This window comes from Globicephala melas, chromosome 5 (assembly GCF_963455315.2).
Source record: "Globicephala melas chromosome 5, mGloMel1.2, whole genome shotgun sequence".
Classification (NCBI taxonomy): Eukaryota; Metazoa; Chordata; class Mammalia; order Artiodactyla; family Delphinidae; genus Globicephala; species Globicephala melas.
The window spans coordinates 36958881-36973181 of NC_083318.1; the positions used below are offsets into that span (position 1 = coordinate 36958881).

The 14301-nt window shown below is 57.5% G+C and overlaps 1 protein-coding gene across 1 annotated transcript; it reads right to left on the reverse strand.

Moving 5' to 3' along the window:
* Positions 1-10182: 10182 nt before the first annotated feature.
* Positions 10183-14081, reverse strand: MSX1 (msh homeobox 1). Its single transcript, XM_030864192.2, has 2 exons — positions 13613-14081; positions 10183-11273 (listed from the first exon to the last, which is right to left on the reverse strand). The coding sequence occupies exons 1-2, from the start codon at positions 14079-14081 to the stop codon at positions 10831-10833; spliced, it is 912 nt and encodes a 303-aa protein (XP_030720052.1). The 3' UTR covers positions 10183-10830.
* Positions 14082-14301: the final 220 nt, after the last annotated feature.

Genomic DNA, 14301 nt, shown 5'->3' on the forward strand with positions numbered 1-14301 from the left:
TGGGAGGCAGACGTAGATCTAAGCAATCACCTGAAACCAGTCCATCTGGAGTCAGCTGGGGTGTCACGGAATGACTCAGGTTTGCCCTCTCACCCCAGATTTACCCTCTCATGCACTGAGGGGCCATGGCAGGGCACTGGGCCTCAGTTCCCTCATCTGTAAAACGGGCACAGTGAGAACCTGTCCCAACTGCACGCTAGATGATGAAAATCAAAGGAGACCAGATTTGTGAATTCGGTTTAAAAGCAGAGATGTCCGTTTTCCAGGCAAATCATGCCAGTGCCTTTCCACTGCTAAAGGATGCTCGAAGCTGCAAAATTCTACCCACGTCAGTGATGGGGGACCTTTGCATTTCCTGGTCCCTTGGCCTGGAGGTCCTTTATTCTATTAAAATGTTCCCTACATTCCCCCGTCAGGGATCCCATGCTCCCAGACACATCCTCATCATACCACCTGGCTTGACAACATCTGTTTTCATGTCATTGTTAGTGCCAGCAGCCTCCACTCTCATTCCGAGCTGCTCAGGGACCAGCACCTTGTCTTGTCACAGCATTGTCCCCAACACCTCTCCCGGCTTGCCTGACACAATGAACACTCATCAAATGAGTGGGTGGCCCAGGGTCTCCAGTGGTCACTTCACACCTTTTAACATAAGAAACTATCTTAATCACATTGAAAATTAAAGGTGAGAAAGGGAAAAGAATTGGGGCGGGGTGAAGGAAGGGTAAGAAGAAAGTCCTCTCAGGGTCCTCACCACCTTTTCCTGCCTCCTCCAGCCCGGCTCTCAGGGGACCTATGGAGTCAGACTGAGGGCTCCCCTTCTAGAAATCGAGGCCAGGACGCAGGCGGTGCACCTGCCCCAAGCTCTCATCCACGAGCCCAGTAGCGTTTACTGGGCCAGGGGGTCCGCTGACCTGGCCTCTCGGATCCGACGCCCCAGCCGCGGACCCTGAGCAGTTCGATTTGACCTGGATGAGCCTCAGGTATCAGCCGACAGGCGTTTTAAGAGAGCAGAAATATTCGCAGGGCGCCTCCTTGCGTCCCCCACCCAAATCAATGCGCCATGAAGTTTCCAGCTCAGGCCTCACCTCCCGAATTTCTCCTTCGAAACCACCTCCCGCCCCCCACCCTGCCCGGCCCCAGCGTGGAGGAAAACTGGGTATCCCGGTCAGGAGTCCAGGTTCCTGAGGGTTCACCCGGAAGCTGCTTAGTGACCTTGGACGGGTCACTTGACATGTGTGGAGCACAACTGACGTGCCTAAGAAAGGGAGTAAAGACAATCTTTTCTTTGAAGGTCATAGGGTGAATTAAGTGAAATAGCGCGTGTTACGCGCGTGGCACAGCGCCTGGCTCAGAGTAAGCGCTCATTTAGGGGATGCGGTATTTGCTTCCCCAGCCGGGGCTGTACTGGGCGCTGGCATAAAAGAATCTATCAAACCACAGCCTGCCCTCAGCTCACAGGAGGAAACGATGTTGACAGATGTACTTGGTGCAAGACTTGAAGCATGAATAAAGTGGGGGTCAGGGCAGGGAGCTCAGGCTCCACCTTTGTTAATAACACCAAAGGAGCAGATATTATTCAGATAATTGAGGGGGGGTATCTTCACTCTCTGGACATGTAGTCCCTTCCCTCCGTGTGCCCACCCTGCACTCACACAGCCCCGAGAGTGAGTGCTTCCCCAACTTTTGCGCCCTGGGCACCTGGCTTGACTTCCCGGGTGTGGCTTGGAATCTTGTCTAGCCACGTGGCCCTGGGCAAGTACCTTCACTTCGCTGGGCAGCAGTGTGCTGCTGTGTGCAAAGCGGTAACGATAAGAATCCTGTCGTCGGTTCGTGAGGGTTAAATGGGACTGTGCAAGGCAGGCGTTGGGCGCAGAGTCATGTATCCGCCCCTGCCCAATAGCAGGCAATCCTCTTCCTTCGCTGGCGTCCGGGCCTCAGTCTCCTAAACTGCGAGATGGATCCAGGGCAGGCCCTGGAGGACGGCTGAGCTCCAGGAGCGCACTCCGGGGCGGGACCGCACAGCTGGCGCACAGCTGGGCCTCGGGAACCAGGCCGGGTGTCAGAGGGAGGGGCGGAGAACCGTAGTTGTGAGCTGCGGTCGCCGCGGGGGGTGTCCGCGGCGGACTCCGCCCCACAGCTGAGGCCCAGCTGGCTCTAGGGCTGGCGCGGCCGGGTTCCAGGGACTCCAGGGCGGGACCAGGGCGCCGGGGGGCGGGGTCTCGAATCTGAATGAGCTCCGAAGGGAAGAGAAACTACAGTGGGGCCTGGGGCTTGCCTCACCCCGCCGGGTTGCCAAGCTTCTCCAGAAACTCTCTCCGAAGGTGTCGGAGCGGGGAGAGGCGCAGAAGAGAAGGAAGGTTATCAAGAAAAAAGCATCTCTTCAGCGGTCACCCTGGTCCAAGTCGCCATCACTTTCCCTCTAACTGGGGCCCGCGGTCCCTCCTATTCCGCCCCCACTGTTCTCCTCGCTAACATCTCCTAGAGCTTCGGAAACTGCAAAGCGGACCCTGTAGGCCTCCTACGCTTAATTCGACAGAGGCCAGTTTCAGCCTTGGCTAGCCTCTTCCCGCCTCAGGGCCTTTGCACTGGCTGTTCCCTCTCCACGGGAGATACTTCCCTTGGCTCCTCTTCGCCCTTTGGGTCTTAGCTCACAGGTCGCCTCCGTAGAGAGGTCCACCTTGACCGTTCCCATTGTGCTTCCTGTCGCTGTCCTGTTATCTTCTCCCTTCAAAGCATTCATCTCTACATGAAGTTCGTATTTGTTAGTGTGTTCATCTTGTTCAACCATTGAATGAATTAATGAAAGTACACTGGACACAGACTTTCAGTTTGTGACCTTGGCCAAATAGCACGACCCCTTCAAGCCTCAGTTTTCTCATCTGTACATGAGGACATTGATCCCATTGGCGACAACGGCACATCTCTGAGGCGATGTCCAGAATGGTTTCTCCAAATCTGACGTGGGTTTAGGGAGGCACCGAGCACCCAGAGCAAGGCAACCTGGTCCGTTCTGACTGTGGTCCGAGGGGGATTCTGCCAAGTGCTCTGACCCAGGTGCCGGTGCTTCCTGGTGGCTTTGTTGCCATTCAGATGAGTTTCTGCATTCACGCTGGAGGTATGGGCAGTGGTTGATGGAAAACACTGATCCGGTCTTAGGCACTTGTGTGACCCTTGGCAAGTCACTTACCCGCCCTGTGACTTGGTTTCCTCACCTGTAATATGGGTTAATAGTGGGTCTGAGTCTAAGGGAGAGGATTAAAGGATTAATTCTGGGTTCACAGTGGTACAGAATCTTCCATCCTTCCCACCACCATCCGAGGACAAGAACACCCCTGCCACTTTTCACCCACTCATCCCCCACCCTTAGGACCACCCACCCATGCCCTGGGGGATCCAGGCATCCCGACTTCCAATTGGCCAGCCATAGCAGCCACAGAGGGTATCAGCATGAACAGCGCAGAGCATGATCGTGGCCATCCCTCCACTGTGCTGCATGCTCTCCTGCTCCTCAGGCACGTTCCAGGTCGAGTCACCCCAGCTTCCTCTGCATTAGCCTGAATGTGACTCCATTCCCGGGGCCAGAAAACTGAGGCTCAGAGAAGTGAGAGGCTTAGGTGACAGCGCCCAGCAAAGGCTGCCTCGTTCAGAAGCTCTGCTCCAGCTCTCATTAGCTGTGTGCTTTTTCCTGAGTCATTCGATCTATGCTGCAGTTTCCTCGTCTATGAAATGGGGATACCAATGGCGCATGCCCTCCTGGTAGTGAGGATTCGTTGACATAATCCACGTGGAGTGCCTGCAATGGTTCTTGTACATGCAAGGGCTCTACACGTTACCACAGTCACATCCGGAAGGATAGGTCCATCGTTATTTCCCAGCCCCAGCTTGGGAACGCAGGTGATATCACAGACCAACAGACCTGGGGAGAGCTCTTTCCCTTTAGCTCTCTCCAACCCTCCCAGGAGTCATTGCTGTGCCCACTTAGCAGACATGGAGCCTGAGTCTCAGAGAATCGGGGGGGGGGTGTCACTCAGCCTGCCCCAAATATTTACTTCCAGTAGGTGTGGCCCTGACATTGGCCACTTGTTTGGTAGAAGAGCCCCAACTGCCACCGGAGGACAGAAGCAGGGAACCGGTCATCAGAGAGAAAACGGGATATCTTTTTCTAAGTAGCATCCCCAAACGCAGAGTTCAGCCTTCCCTCGGGGTAGCTCACCTGAGTGTGGACAAAGTGACAGGGGCCGAGGAGTCCTGAAGGTGCCTGGCTGGGGAGGCAGGGAAGTGGCCCCGCACAGAGGAGGCTTTGAGGTCGCGCCCCCATCTACCCAAACCTACCCCACCCAGCTCCTGGTAAACAGGGCAAAGACAGCCTGCAGCGCCCCGCGTGCGTGCACGCACAGACTCGCAGCGCCGAGCACGGAAAACCTCACCCAGACCGCAGCCCCGCGCGTCTGCAAAACCCGCTTCCCATGGGTGGGGAAGAAGGCAGCCCCTGCGGTCCTACAGCAGTGAGTTGGGATCCAGCCACCGCCCGGCACCCGCCTGGAGCCATAGTTTCCTGGCCTAAAAAATGGGCAGCAAAGGGAGCCGCGGCGGGTCTGCTGCCCGGACCCACTCAGCCTCTGGTCGGGGCCGATCATTCTCTCTGCTCCCAGTCAGCCCGTTGAATTCGCTTTTACTACCCGCAAACACAGGTCTTTATTGCACCCCGCCACGATGCTCTAGGCCCTGCGAGCCAGGCTTTAGGGGCAGATTCCATAGGTTCCGAGAGGAGCATCAACTTGCTAGAATTCACCATCCAGAAAGGCATAAACCTGGATTCCAGCCCCCATGTCTGAGTCGTCAGCCCCGACTCTTTCGGATTCTCTAGGGAAGTACACACGCACACACCTCAAGTACTCATAATCAAGGGTAATTGCTGGCAGTGCGAGGCATCTCACAAGCACTTTATTTCATTTTATACTCTTAATAATTCAAGGGGATTGTTGCCACATTCCACACTTTCTCTACGGGGAAAGGCTCAGAGAGGTTAAGTAACTTGCCCAAGTTCACACAGCTAATAAGTACCAAAACCAGGATTCCTAAGACCAGATGGTCTGACTCCAGCGGTAAACTGGCTGCTTCTAGAAGCACCGCCTTCTCGGTTGGGGGCAGGACGGGGGTGTCTGAATGGCTATTCCAGATCTTGGGCCTGGGTTCAGCGGAGCACGTGCAGGATGTCGGATCTGATTCCTGGGAAGGCGTTGGAGACTCTGCGGAGGCACAAGGCGGGTGTGTGAGACGGAGGGTTGGGGGGAGGGTGTTTCCAAGGAGGACCCCCGGGCTGAGAAAGAAGAGCTGAAGTCACCCCGGGGTACTTGGGAGTGCCTAGCATTCCTGTGGGCGATTCTTGATGCCTCCCAGGAAAAGCTTTTACATCCTGGGATTGATCCCACGCACACGCGCTGGGCACGTTCCCTCACGGTGTCCTCCACGCAGCAGATCTCCCCCTAACCGCATCCGCTGTGCTCTAGGCTATGCGGCTCGCTCCTCTGTGGAGCCCTGTGGCCCAGTCTCTGAGTGGCTTCTCTCAGCCTCTGCCTGAAGTCTCTTTCTGTGGGCTGGAAGCCTCTCAGTACATCATTTCTCAGAGTTTATCTCCCCCCAATCAATGTCTATCAGTGGGTCTCCCCCACCCAAGATTATGTGTAAATATCAGTGTCACCCGGTCCTAAGTGACAGAGCTCGCGTAGGACGTTGGAGCGTAGCCTTGATGTGTCTCTATGAACTGGAGCCGTGTTCATTGGAATACGTGTATGTTGATTGTGGGCGTTGGGTGTGTGCTGTGTGCGTTTGGTTGGGTATATGTGTTGGTTTTATGTGTACACAGTGTGCAGCATATGTTGGTTTTGTGTGGCTGGGTGTCTGTATGGCTTGGTTGTGTATGTGTTGTGTGTGTCGAATTGCATGTGTTTGGGAAGTGCCGTTTGTGTGTGTGTGTATTTGTTGACTGTGTGGGTCTGTGTGCTGGGTGTGTATGGTTGGTGATGTGTGCTGGTTCTGTTTGTGTGTGTGATGAGTGTTGATTGGATGTGTGTTGGGTATCTGTGTTGGTTGTAACATGTTTTGCATGTGTCAGTTCTGTGTGTGTTAGATGTATGTTGTGCTGTGTGTTGGTGTGTTGTATATGCGTTGATGATATATGTTCGTGTGTGTGTGTGCGTGCGTGCTTGCGCGCTCAACCGCAAGCGCTCTCTGTCGCCGAGGGAGCCTAGTCCAGCGTCAGGCTCCAGCGCAGCAAGGGGCAGGGGCTGGCGAGAGCAGGGGCTGTGGGCCTGCGGGGCCGCGGGAGGGCGCTGTGGAGGAGGCAGGCCAGTGTGATGGGAGGGTCGCCGAAGGCGTGGAGCGGGGGTGCTGTGCACGGCGGCAGTGGGAGCTGAGTGGAGCGGAAGGAAATCCAAGAGTCTGGGGCGGGCGAGCTGGGGTGCTCTGAAGAATGGACACCGGGCGGGGGTAGGTTAAGGTGTTTGTCCCGGCGGCGGGCGGCGGGGCTGGGGGAGTGTCCCGGCCCGGCCGCGGTGTGAGCTGCTGAGCGGGCGGGGACAGAGTCGGGGAGGCTGCACGGCCCCGGGGGCCAGGCCAGGCCGGCGCCAGCCGCCTAGTTGAAAGGCGGCCGCGGCCTCTCCTCGCTGCTTCCCGTTGCGCCCCCGAGGGCTCCAGGCTGGGCGCAGGCCGAGGCCAGGCCGGCCTCACCTCCGCGCCGTGGGTCACTAGGGGGCATCGGTCGGCGCGTGGCCCGGGGCCAGCCTCACAACGGTAGGATTCGCACTCATGGCTCCCGCCTTGTGCCTCGTGAGTAACTGTCTTCACTGGGTCTCCTGAGAGAGCTGGGCCTTCAGCCCCGGGTCATAGAGCAGAGAAAGGAACCCTAGAACTAGGCCCTCTTAGCGCGAGCTCTCCAGCCCCACCCCAGCCTCGCAGGTCCCTGGCCGCCCGGGCCCCGCCGACCTGCACCCAGAGCTAGGAGCGCCCCAGGTCCCTCGCCGCCCGGTAATCTCGGTTCTCCGCGGGCTTCCACGCCATGGGCTTTGGTCTCGCCAGAGTGGTCAGAAGCTGAGTTTTGCAGATTGAGACGTCCGTCTCCTCCCCAACAAAACGAAAACGCATTCACAGACAGCGTGCAGGGCAGGTGAGATGCCCCTCTTGTTCCCCAAGGGACAGCGCTTACTTGTGGTCAGGGCTGGAAGGAGTTAAATTCGTAGAGCTAGGGCCTGAGTTCTAAGCGGCCGGTTTTCCCAGCCCCAAATTGCTGGCCCGGACTCTGTGACCCTCAACGAGAGGGAGCTGGGCAGTACCGGGAAAGCGTGGATCCCCGAGTGGAATCTGTGTTCGGAATCCTTGCTCTCCCCCTTATTGGCTGTGTGACCTTGGGAAAACCGCGTAACCTCTCTGAACCGCAGTGCTCTCCCTTGTAAAAAATCTCCTAGGGTTGTTGGGAGGCGCGGGGGAGGTGGCGTGCGCCTGAACTCCAGCGCACAGTAGGCTGCGTTAAGTGCTGGCTCCTCCTCCATCACAAAGTACAAGCGAGGTAGGTGGCGACTCCGTCGTGATTGACCCGACGTTTCCTGCCAGGCAAGGAAATCGATCCTTAAAGGACCAGACCCGGGAACCCCTGCCCACTCCGCCCTCGCTTGATAAACAAGCAACTGCGTTCCAAGGACTGGGCTGGACAAGAAGCAGTGCCCCAGCCCCGCCTCGAATTCCCGCCGGACCCGGCTGAATCTGGCTCAGGGTCCTCACCCCACAGCGGCGCGCCGCCCTGATCCAGCAAACATTTATTGAGCACCTTATGTGTGCACGCCCTATCGAGGGAGGGAATTCAGAAACAAAAGCAGGGAGGCAAAGAAAAGGCTGAACGAAAAGAAACAAAAATGGGGAAACCAGGGGACATAGGAGTGGAAGGAGACCCGGACCCAAGGCTTGCAGAAGGGCTGGGGTGCGCGCGGAAGCGGGCTCGGGCGGGGGTCCCAGGGCGGTGGCCGGTTCCCTACTGGCTGAGGCGCTGGGTGGGGGAAGGGGGCGCGCCCACTTCGCCTGCAGCTACCGCCAAGCTGGAGCCTCGGTGCGTCTGCTGAGCGCGAACAGTTGCTCATTACTGCAATTATGTTGCTCTAAGGTTGCCTGGACCCTAAATTGCCAAGTTTCGAGGAGCCAGGAGGCCCGGGAGCCCGGGCCGGAGGAGATACCCGATCCTGCCCCGCCATTCCCCTATCCCGCACGGGTGGAAAAGATTCCAGTTTGCCGACGCACCGTGAGCTGAGAAAATTCAGACCGCCCCGTATAACCCGGGCGCCCTCCCGCGCAAGGGCTCGTTGACGCTTCCCCAAAATCCTGGGGGCGGGGGAAGGATTCCCAGGACCATTTCGCAGATGAGAAAACAGGAATGGAGAGACAGAGTGATCTTCCCTACCCAAAAAGTCAGGCAGCTAGGAAGTGGCAGGGCTGGGATCAACCACATGGGCTTCTCTGACTTCAAGTTCAGTACAACCCCCAAGACAGGAGAGTCGCCAGGGGTGTTCCAGAAAGGAACCCGGAAGATTTGTGGAAGCCAGGGTGTCCTGCGCGCGGTCACTCGGGATGCTGTGTTTATAGAGGGGGGAAATATCCTTTCAGTGTCTGCAAGACATAGTGATGTACCTAAGCCCCTTTAAGGGGCCGCGTGGGCATACGGAGTACAAGACATTTTAAAGTGTAACTCCCCTATCTCGGGGATGAAGAGGCCCAACTCGGGTTATGGCCGTGCTTGTGCCAGCCCAGAGGCCGGGGACTGCCTGGTCATCGGAACTGCACTCCACAGCAAGCTTGCTTTCTTTTCCTTGGGAGGGGAGTTGTGACAAGTTCAGGCTGCAGCGCCAGCCGCGGGGACAGAGCCTTTGCCAGAGCTACCTAGACGGCAGCATCCGAGACCCACGGTACTGCGGAACTTGCCCGGCACTGGCCGAGAGCCCACCTGGGGCGCGTGCGCGCAACCCTGCGCTCTCTTGGAATTCGAGGCTGACCTCCCCTAGGGCTAGAAGCCGCGCAGTGCGCCACAGACTCGGTTTCCACGTCGTGAGACGGTCTCTATCCATGGAGACGTCCACCCTCCCCGAGTCCAACGCCAGGTAACTTCGAGTTCTGACAACCCTTGGTGTGTTGGCTTCCCGTCGCAAACGCTCGAGCAAAGGCTGCCGGGGGGCTGCCCGGCGTGGAGTTTGGAGGCGCCGCCACTGCCGGACAGAGGGGGAGGGGGGGAGGGGCGCGGATCTGGTGAGAATTAAGCCAAGGCCCCCAACTCGAAAGAGAACAGAGCGGGGCCTGGAACATAGTAAGCTTTATTTGCTGGAGGTCATTTTCTGCCTTCAACATCCTCACAGAATTGCCCCCAGAAGGCTAACCTTGGCGCTCGTTCAAATATCTTCTCCTGGTAGCCTGAATATAACCTACTATATATAAAAGAAAAACCAAGTTTGTAGGCAGGGCTCATGCAAAGGACACACCAAGGCGGGAAGTATATGGTCGCCCTGGGTTTTCGGTAAAGATTTTTTTTTTTTAAGGGTCGTCATAGGAAGTGTGAAGGCGCTCACATTCTGGGACCTCAAAAATTAGTTCCGCAAACCGCGTCTACACCGGCGCGGCGATTTAGAGAAGCAAAGCAATGCCTCCCCACCCCCCACTTGGCCTCCTGTGGGAAAAACAGGTTTGCGGGGGTGGGAATTGTCTGGATTAGCTGTCTGCAGTCATCAAACCATTTGGGTGATTCGCTTTGTTTTCAAAGACAGGTTAAAAGGGGAGAAAAAAGAAAGAGTCGGTTATGGGTCGCCTGAGCAAGTGTCGATTTCAGCTTAAAGTGAATTGGAAAATTGAGCCTAATTATCCTAGGTAATTGCTTCAATTCTCCACTTGACTTTGCTAACGCAGATCGGTCCTGTGTGTTCAAAAAGACACCCCCCCCCGGTCCCTGAATATCCTGTCGTCACCTTTGAAAAGTTGCTGGCGTCCAACTACCATCAAACTGAAAGCAACTGTACATGTGAAGAGATGGCAAGAAGTAAAATTAGAAGACTAAATCAATAAGGAGATAATTTCTTGTAGCTTAAAATTAATTTATTTAACAAATATAGCTATAATATAAATGATAATAAAATTTCAAATATACAGTATATTACAGCAATCCCTTCCAAAGGGAATCGTGAGAGCCACCCAAATGTACTGTTAAATAGAAACAGAATTTTTAATTTTTATTTTACAATTTCTTTCTGGTACTGGTAAGAGAGAGGTCCTTTCAACCTACCTTTGTCACGCATCTGTGTATCCCTCCCCCCAAAAGCAAATGTTTCGCTGTTGAAGTTCTCTTAAGTTTTGCAGTGGAAGGACCTGGGATCCGTCTCCCCTGTTAAGTTCTCTTTCTCTCCCACTGTTCTCGTTTCCGACATCTTCAGACATGAATTTCTCTGTGCTTTTTCCTGCCTGGTGCAGGAGGCACGGCCTCTAGTTCTGGTGCAACCACTAACTCTGCTGGGGACTGTGGATACCTTTCTCAGCCTCTCTGGCCTCGGTTCCCCCATCTATAACTCGAGGGGGTAGATCTGGCTTCTAGAAGAGCGTTATGGGACCCTTCTAGCCGCTTTGGGGGAAGGGATCAGACTTCAGAGAGTGAACTCAGGGGTCAACCGAGAGGAGAAACCAGAGCAGTGTAGGGGTTAAAGGGAAGGAGCCAGGCGGGGCCGAGCAGGGGAGCGCCTTGGGGGAAGGCTCCTGCTGGTTGCTGGAGAGATCGGCTGGCACCACAGGTAGGCGACCCTGGGCCCTCTATGTCAGGTGGTACATGCTGTAGCCTACGTGGGCTGTGTAGAGTCCCACGGGCGCCACGGGCAGCGCGGCGCGCTGGAAGGGGCTGGAGGCACCGTAGAGCGAGGCGCCCGCGGCGGCCGCTACGGCCGCGGGGCCGCCGAGGGGGAAGGACAGACCGAAGGCTGCGGGGGGCAGCATGGGTTTGGCGGCCATCTTCAGCTTCTCCAGCTCTGCCTCCTGCAGTCTCTTGGCCTTGGCGCGGCGGTTCTGAAACCAGATCTTCACCTGCGTCTCCGTGAGGCTGAGCGAGCTGGAGAACTCGGCGCGCTCGGCGATGGACAGGTACTGCTTCTGGCGGAACTTGCGCTCCAGCGCCAGCAGCTGGGCTGTGGTGAAGGGCGTCCGCGGCTTGCGGTTGGTCTTGTGCTTGCGCAGGGTGCAGGCCGGGGGGCTCAGCCGCCCTAGGGGGCCGAGAGAGAGAAACGCAGGAGGTTAAGACACCCGCGCGGGAGAGTCATCGGCCCATAAATGGGAATAATATTAAATTACAACACCCGCTCTTCATTTGCGTGGAGCACCTCAGCGCCAGGCACCATGAGAAGCACTTGGAAAATATTTTCTCCAATTCCCACCGCAGCCCCTCAGGGTAGATGTTCTTGTCTACCTTTTGCAAATGAGGAAACTAAGATTCCAGGTGACACGAGCCCATGTTCAAGGCCCGAAATAACTGGGGAGAGGCGGGACAGCCCGTAAAGCTAGATGGCCGCTTAAGAAGGCCTTTCTCAGTGGGGCCTTCTCCACCGCCACGCCACGCACATTGGGACGGCGGATGTTAGAACGGTGAAACGCACGGAAAGAAGCCCTGCAGCCAGCCCGGGATCACGTTTAGTTTTAGGCGTTGGCCAAACATTTATCTGTGCCAACTAAGTGGTCAGCGCTGGGCTAGGCCGTTCTGTGGCCTGGAATCCAGATCTCTGATTTCCACTCTTTCCCTTGGAACAATGCGTTCCTACAGGGTTCTAAGCTCGGTCCCTGCTGACTGGAGGTGGAGCGACCCCGGATGTCACGAATGTCGCACCACGGCCAAGTCTCAAATATAAAAAGTGCCATGGTTTGAGGAGGTGCTTCATCTTAACGGGGCTGCTTCTTCTGATTGTCTCAATTGTCTCCTGCGCCTCTCCCATCCCCAGTGCCTTGGCCTCTGGTCACTTTCAAATGTGTGTGTGGGGGTGTGCCTCAGTCCGCAGAGATCAACACTGCTGGTGCCGAGGTGTCTTTTTCTTACGGCTTCAAAATATACCTCAAGGATGGGCTGTGAGCGAGCACCACCTCAGAGGGCTCATGCAGGTCCGGGACAGGGTCTGCGGGGCCAGTCAACCCCTGCCACACCCAGCAGCTGCGGCCAGTTAAAACAGGGACCAAAATTATTCCCAGGACAACAGAGATCCCGTCGACTTTGGGTCGGGACCCAGGCCCTAAAAGAATCCTCAAGTCTTGGAAAGGACGCTTTGCCTATGCAGCAGCTGCTCTCGGGGGAGCAATTAATTCAAATCGAGAATGTTTCACCAGGCGGGTTTTGCCTAATTATGCAATGTTTTTTGCACGCTTAAAAAAAAAAAAAGATCCTTTGGGCTCTCAGGCCACCAGGATGTGAGTCAAACGAAATCTCGTGTTAACATCCCTGCTTCTTCCCTGGTCGAGACCATTGAGAGTCCGGGAAGCAGTTGGCCCCTGACTCGCTTTCCGCCGGGCCACCCGAGGGGCGGGCGCCGAGGGAAACGTCACTCCCTTCGGTAGTAACAGCCCAGCGCTGGGCCACCTTCTCCGGCCGTTAGGCCCAGGGAGGGGCTGGCCTTTCAAAGACGTTTAATCCCCAGATAAAAATCATTCCTCAGCATCACGCCATTGAATTCGGGTTGCTATTATGCCGCGCAAAATAATCAGAGGAAACGAGGAAAACTTGGGAATTTCCCGTGCTCCTGAAATATCTCCGAGTGTGTTCGCTGCGCAGAGAAGCCAGGGGGCCCGGAGGCCTTGGAACGACCCCGGAGGCGTCTTTAGCGGCTGGAGTCAGCTTCCAGGACCCAGTCCGAGACATTTGGGAGCTCCCTACCATGTTGGAGGGGGCGCCTCCCACTAACTGACTTGGTGCCCCGCCCCCTCCACTGGAACCTGAGCGCCCCCTCCCCCTAAATGATCCATCCACCCAGAGCACCAAGTGTCTACCTGAAACACGAAGGTGGGGGGGGGGATTTTGCAAGAGATTAGGAAATACTTTGGGCAAAGAAATACTTTGGGGGAGGGGTTGGAAAAGGGGAGGGGGCGCACCAGGCTTCAACTATGAGAAAGTGAAACTCTGAGCACTGGAAAGGTGTCCGCACCCCTAGAACCCACCCGTTGCCGGAACGGCGAAGTAACAGGGCTTAGGGTCTGAAAGAGGAGCCAGGCGGGACTCCTGGGGTCGTTTGGGGGGTGGGAGGGGCAGGAGGAGAGGGTGCCCAGACACCCGTGTCCTACAAGTGAACTCCTATCCGCAGCGTCGCCTAGCCAAGGCGAGGAGCCCGCGAAAGTGGACCGACTGCTGGGCCTCAGCCAGGCCTCAACCCTCTTCCTGGGTGGGAGTGGGGTGAGGCATCAACCGCCGGCCTCCCCGCCAAACCATCTGCTGCACGGACCCCGGGTACCGGGCTGCAGGTACGCAGACGCCCGAGACAAGCAGGCGCCGGCGCGCGGCCTGGCGCCCTCGGGTCCCGCACCCCCGCTGGCCCCCTCCCCCGCCGCCTGGGTTCTGGCTACTCACTGGCCGGGGGCGGGGAGAAGCGGGGGTTCTGCAACCACGGGGTCCTCTCGGGCTTCTCGGGGCTCTCGGCTTTGACGAGCGCATCTTCTGGTAGCTTGAGGAGTCCTCCCACCGAGAAATGGCCGAGCGGCCGAGGCGAGGACGGCGCATCCGGGGCGCCCAACGACCCGGGCCGGGAGCCCAGAGGCTGCGCGGAGCCGCCCGGCGCCTGTGCGCTCTCGGAGGCCGCCAGGACGCTGTCTTTGGCCCCAGGCTTCCTGTGATCGGCCATGAGCGCCTCCACGCTGAAGGGCAGAAGCGAAGGGGACACTTTGGGCTTGGCCCCCTCCTCGTCTGCGCCCATGGCGGCCGCCGTGGCCGTGGTGGTGCTGGGGGTCTGGCCCCCGCCGCCCCCCGCCGGCTTGCCGAAGGCGGAGTCCTCCACTTTGACACCGAGTGGCAAAGAAGTCATGTCAGCAGCCGGGGCCATGCAGAGCCGGGCCCCCCCTCCAGCCTCAGCTCCGGCCAGCCGCCGGGCATGAGCTTCGGGCGGGCTGGGAGCGCGGCCGGCCTCTGGGATTGCCCGGGGCCCTGGCCGGGCGGGCCCTCCCGCGCGCGCCTCCCGCCCCTCCCCAGAAGACCAGCTCCGGCGCTCCGGGCCTGCTTATCCGCTGGCGCCGCCGCGCAGGCCGAGTTCCCGGGCGCACCAG

Coding starts and splice junctions, on each gene's coding strand:
- MSX1 (XM_030864192.2), bottom strand. CDS start 14,081: ATGGCCCCGGCTGCTGACATGACTTCTTTGCCACTCGGTGTCAAAGTG. Junction 11,274..13,612: donor CTTCTCCCCGCCCCCGGCCA/GTGAGTAGCCAG, acceptor TCGGCCCCCTAG/GGCGGCTGAGCCCCCCGGCC.